General features: G+C 39.7%; 1 protein-coding gene across 1 annotated transcript; it reads left to right on the forward strand.

Annotated features, from left to right (window-relative positions):
* Window positions 1–278: 278 nt before the first annotated feature.
* On the forward strand, window positions 279–1,297 carry LOC110779067 (uncharacterized). Its single transcript, XM_056834269.1, has 2 exons — window positions 279–907; window positions 949–1,297. The coding sequence occupies exons 1-2, from the start codon at window positions 279–281 to the stop codon at window positions 1,295–1,297; spliced, it is 978 nt and encodes a 325-aa protein (XP_056690247.1).
* Window positions 1,298–6,020: the final 4,723 nt, after the last annotated feature.

Consider the following 6,020-nt stretch of genomic DNA (forward strand, 5'->3'; position numbering starts at 1 on the left):
AGGGGGTCAAGCCTAGCTGTCTCATGAAGATTGATCTACAGAAGGCTTATGACACAGTTGATTGGCAGTTCTTGCATGAAATGCTTACTTATCTGGAATTTCCATGTTCTTTTGTGAGAATAGTAATGCAGTGTGTTACTACCCCCATGTTCTCTCTGATGTTGAATGGCAGCATGCATGGATTTTTTTAATCCAAAAGAGGTTTGAGGCAGGGAGACCCTATTTCTCCATTGTTGTTTGTCATATGTATGGAATATCTGTCTAGGATTTTGAACAGAATGTGTGAGCTACCTCATTTCCAATTTCACCCAAGATGCAAGGATATCAAGCTCACTCATCTTTGTTTTGCTGATGACTTAATCCTTTGTAGTAAAGGTGATTATCAGTCCATTCTTCTCCTGTTACAAGCTTTCAAGCTCTTCTCTAATTCAGCTGGTTTAAAGGCAAATCAGCAGAAGTCTTCTGTATACTGTCATGGTATGCCAGAGAGTGAAGTCCAAAGGGTAGTTGATATTTCTGGTTTTTCTAGAAGTTCTTTGCCTTTCAAGTACCTGGGTGTGCCCATATGTTCTAAGAAGATTAATGTGGCTCAATGTGGACACTTAGTGGATAAAATGATCACTAGGATTAAGATCTGGAGCTCAAGAAACCTCTCATACACTTCCAGAGTGCAACTAATCAATTCTGTTTTGCTCAGTTTGCATATGTATTGGGCTCAGATCTATGTCATTCCTAAAACTATTCTGCAGGATATTGTGAAGATATGCAGAGCATTTCTATGGAGTGGACAAGCTTTCATCCAGAAGCCAAGCAATATAGCTTGGGAAAAAGTTTGTTGTGATAAGCAGCATGGTGGTCTGGGTTTATGGATGTTGTTTTGTGGAACACTGCTTTCATGGGAAAATATGTTTGGGCTCTTGTTAATAAGCATGATAATATATGGATCAGATGGATTACTTCACTCTACCCCAAAGATGGGGAATGGTGGGATTACCAACCTAGCTCATCTTCTAGTTGGTATTGGAGGCAAATTTGTGTCACTAAGGAAAAATTCAAGCAGTATTTTACTCTGGTAGATATGGAGGGCATGGCACATTACTCAGTGAAGCAAGTTTATGAGAAAATGTTGGGTGTGAAGCCTAGAGTGCTTTGGGATAGATTAGTTTGGAATAGATTGATCACTCCTAAGCACAAATTTATCTGCTGGCTTGCAGTTCAATGCAGCCTTCAGACCACAGCTAAACTGGCTAGAATTGGCATTAGCCAATCTGCTCTATGCTTGATTTGTGGGTTATAGGATGAAGATCACAACCATCTATTCTTTCAGTGTCAGTTCAGTTGCCAGATTATGCAGGCAGTGAAGCATTGGTTGGGTGCTCCCATGTTTGGTAATTTGCATCAGTTGATGAGAAAGACTGGTCATAGCAGAGTTTCTAAGTTCAGAAAACAAGTATTTTTTGCTGCTATTGGCACTGCTGTGTATCTGATTTGGAAGAGCAGGAATGCAAGCTTCTGGTACAATCAAATTCCCACTATTAGTCACACTGTGAACAGTTTGAAGCATCTGGTTAAAGGCAGAATCCAAGTAGTTCTGCCAAAAACTGTGAGCAAGAGAGATTATGATTGGTTTTTAACCTTGTAATGGGCATGTTGCCTTGTTTGTTTGTTTGTGTTGCCTTGTATAGCTGTTTTTGTTAATTCCTTGTTGATAGAGTCCAACCTAGTTGGTTTGTATCACTTGGTTTTAGCTTAAGTTGTAATGTTTGCCCAATTAATATATTTCTCTCTTGCTTAGCAAAAAACAAAAGTTAGAGCTTAATTACAAAAGCTAATTAAAAAATTAGCATAATTAATCAAGTTTAAAAATCTGGGGTATTACACCCTCACCCCCTTAGAAAAAGTTTCGTCCTCGAAACTGGAGCTCAGTTGGACTTTGGTTTAACCAGTACTCTTTGGGAACGTACACATAAGCAATCAAACATAAACATGGTTAAGATAATATCGTAATAATTCATACTAAGCAAGAATCGTACATCTTACCATTCTTAACGAACAATTGGGGGTATTTAAATTTAAATTGATCCTCGACTTCCCACGTGGCATCGGATGTCAAGTGGTTAGCCCACAAGACTTTAACCATCAGAATTACTTTGTTTCTAAGACGTTTCTCTCTGCGATCAAGAATTTTAATCGGTTTTTCCTCGTAAGTAAGATCATTTCGCAACGCTAAGGGTTCGTGTGTAATCACATGGCTTGGATCGGGAACATATTTTCTTAACATTGAAACATGAAATACATTATGCACCTTCTCCAAGTGGGCCGGTAAGGCAAGTCGATATGCCACTTTGATACTCTTTCTAATATTTCGTATGGCCCGATGCATCTTGGGCTTAGTTTCCCGGTTTGGCCGAATCTCATTACTCCTTTTGTAGGTGAAATCTTTACGAACACGTGGTCACCAACTTCAAACTCTAATGATCTTCTTCGTTGATCTGCATAACGTTTTTGCCTATTTTGTGCCACTTTCATTCTCGATTGGATTAACCGGATCTTGTCAGTAGTTTCCTGAATCAATTCTGGTCGTATTACACGTGCTTCATCAATGTCGCTCCAACACAATAGGGTTCGACATTTTCTTCCGTAAAGAGCTTCATATGGGGCCATGCCAATGGTCGCTCGATAACTGTTGTTGTATGAGAATTCCACCATTGGTAAAAACTTTTCCCACGTTCCTGGAAAATCAAAAATACATGCTCTCAACATATCCTCGACAATCTGATTAGTGCGTTCGGTTTGCCTGTCAGTCGCTGGATGAAAAGCAGTACTGAAATTAAGCTTCGTTCCAAGGGCTTTTTGTAATTCCTTCCAATATGTAGCTTGACACCTTGGATCAAGATAAAAAACCAATCGAGCTAGGCACTTCATACAATCTTACTATGGCGTTTACATACAATTCAACGCGAGTTGATCCAGACTCCAATTGTTCTTTATCACCATGAAATGTGCAGACTTCGTCAACCTGTCCACAATGAACCAAATGGCATTCATTCCCTTGGTTGACTTTGGTACATCCAGAGGTTGCAACAAGCATGCTGGTCTTTGATGCTCTATCTTGATTCTCTGACATGTTAAACATTTAGCCACGTATTATGCTACTTCTTGCTTCATGTTGCTCCACCAATACACTTGTCTCAAATCTTTGTGCATCTTGTTTCCTCCAGGGTGAATCGAATATGGTGAAGAATGGGCTTCTTCTAGGATTCTCTTTTTCAACTTTTCCTCATTCGGAACACATAGTCTTCCTTGAAATCTTAACGTGCCATCTTCTTGAATCACGAGACCTGGTGACTTCCCATTTCGTACTTCATTTCTTATTCGTTCCAACTGCAAGTCCTTGCTTCCTTAATCTCATCGATCAAAGTTGGTCTCATTTCGAGCTTATTCAATCGAGCGATACTTTGCTTCCTAATGAACTTGATTTCCATCTTTTGCAGATCATCATGATTGGCTCGGGACTAAGGTAAGATCATATTTAGGTGAGATTTTCGGCTTAATTTTCCAGGGTGGTATTGAATATCAAGATCGTAATCTTTCAGGAGTTCTAACCATCTACGTTGTCTCATGTTTAGCTCTTTTTGGGTGAAAATATATTTGAGGCTTTTATGGTCGGTGAAAATCTGACAAGAGGCTCCGTACAGGTAATGTCTCAAGATTTGAGGGCAAAAAATACAGCTGCAAGTTCAAGATCATGAGTAGGTGTAGACACCTAATTTGTGTCTCCCCTCTGGGATGATGACGATACCATTATCCTTACTAGGCGGTTGGAATAACTCCAGGCGGAAATCCCAATTGCTAAGAACATTTCCAAAATTCAAGATCCAAAATCCAATCCCCGAGGCCGTTCCCCTCCCGGAACTCGGTACAAAATACAATTCTAAAAATCCAAGTACAATCTCATCTAGTAGACCATACCATTGGTTTTACTAGGCCTTTTCCACTGAAAATCATATAAGGCAAGTCAAGTTCGGGCGCCGACCCACAAAACCGAGCATGCCGGGCCCCGTCCCGTAAAACCGGAATTCAAAACCCGAGAAAGGCTTGTTTTTAGACGCGAAATAATGCCTTAACCTCCAAGAAAACACAAAACGCTAAGCCTAGTACTATTCGTACAAAGGTACAAACTACAAGACGAAACAAGGACGGAGCCCGCGTCCTTGCTTTGGCGGCATTCACGCCACGTCACCAGCGCCCAGCGCTGCCTCGGCGTGCTGCGCTGGCGTGTGCTGGCGTCTTGCACCCATTCCTCCTATAAATACCCTCATTTCAGCATCAAAAGAAGGGGAACAAAGAAATACAACGTCGTAATACTGACATTACGTCTCAAAATACAAATCAAAAGCCCTTCAAAACACATACAAAATTTCTAATTCTAAGCAATTGGGAGCTCCAAAAGGAATTCTTGCCTAAACCTAAATACGTAATTCCGAATCCCACCATATTCAATCATGTTGTTTTGATTTCCAAATGATTAGCAAGTTGGCATTTTTGTTATTAAAAATGTCACTTGAAACAATCATATATTTTTTTCAAAACCATAACTTTTCAAAATACAAAAATACAAACTTTCAAGATTCAAGGATGTTCAAAGTTTACAATCACCTCTTTGAACTAGAATCACCTTCAAGTATGGAGTAATAAAAGATGACACCTTTCTCACTCTTAAAGGTTTAGTCTTTTGAGATTCAAAACTCCATTTTTCAATATACAAGTTCAAGTTTTCAAATGTCAAGATCCCACCATGTTTAGGGTTGCTCATGACTACTTCCCTAAACTAGGATCCTTTCAAGTGAGAGCATATCAAAGGTCTAACCTTTTCAACATTAAAAGGCCCGTCCTTTGAGATTCAAGTCTCTGAATTTCAAGTATTTCAGGATTCAATACTTCAATATTAAAGATTTCAAGTTCAAGTTCAATATGCAAAGTCTAGGATATTTGGGTTGAGCAACCTCTCCCAAGTTGAGATTTTTGGCTTTGAATTCGTGTCGGGCACACTTATTTTTAAGGAGCCACTTGGCGTTTGAATCTCATCTGCCCAAGTACAATTTTCAATTATGCACCTTTCAATATTGCAATTTCAAATATCACACCTTTCAATTCCGCAATTTCAATACCGCAATTTCAATACCGCACTTTCAATATCGCACTTTCAATATCACACTTTCAATTCCGCAATTTCAATTCCGCACTTTCAATTCTGCATCTTTACTTGCCTAGTCCATTTCTAGGCAATGTGGACCTACTCACTAGTCCATTTCCAGGGGGTCTTGTATTTACTAATTCCGCACTTTATTTAGTATTGTGATGTTGCTTTATTTGCTTTATTGCTTTCATCACCGCACATGCTAAATAAAACAAAATACAAGGTTACATCACGCTTAACAAAGATAATTTCTTGGACAAACCGGCCTTAGGTTCCTTTAAATCAATCTTTAAAGCAAAGTTACCACTATACAATTAGAGATTCTATTTGCTCTAAATTCAAACCCACATAGTCTAATCTAGGGTATATTTTCGAAAATGTTGTGCCAACGTACTTGAATATTTCTAAAGCTCGCGGAATAAGAATTTCGTTCCCGTGCCCGGATATCACCCATCCGTTTCGAGGATTCAAAGCCTTATCCAAAAAAAGAGAGAGTCATTTGCGGTCTTTCCAAATGAGACTTTAAACAATGTTTGGTGGCGACTCCTTCGAGGTACAAAAATACAATGGTTTTCTAAAGAACCGCCCCTCTTGTAGAACGGGAAACAATTGATACAAAAAAAAATCCTACAATTCTGGCGACTCCACTGCGGACTTTTCTAATTTTAATTTCGAAAATGCGAGCAGATTTCGAGCAGCAAAGCCCCTGATCTGCTTAAGTACTGGATGCCAGCACTGGCGCCAGGCGCAGCCCCTGCGCCCAACGCCACTGCCTGCATCTAGGAAAGTGGCTCACAGTGGCTTGTTGCCCACTTTTGCT

This window comes from Spinacia oleracea, chromosome 1 (genome assembly GCF_020520425.1).
Source record: "Spinacia oleracea cultivar Varoflay chromosome 1, BTI_SOV_V1, whole genome shotgun sequence".
Classification (NCBI taxonomy): domain Eukaryota; kingdom Viridiplantae; phylum Streptophyta; class Magnoliopsida; order Caryophyllales; family Amaranthaceae; genus Spinacia; species Spinacia oleracea.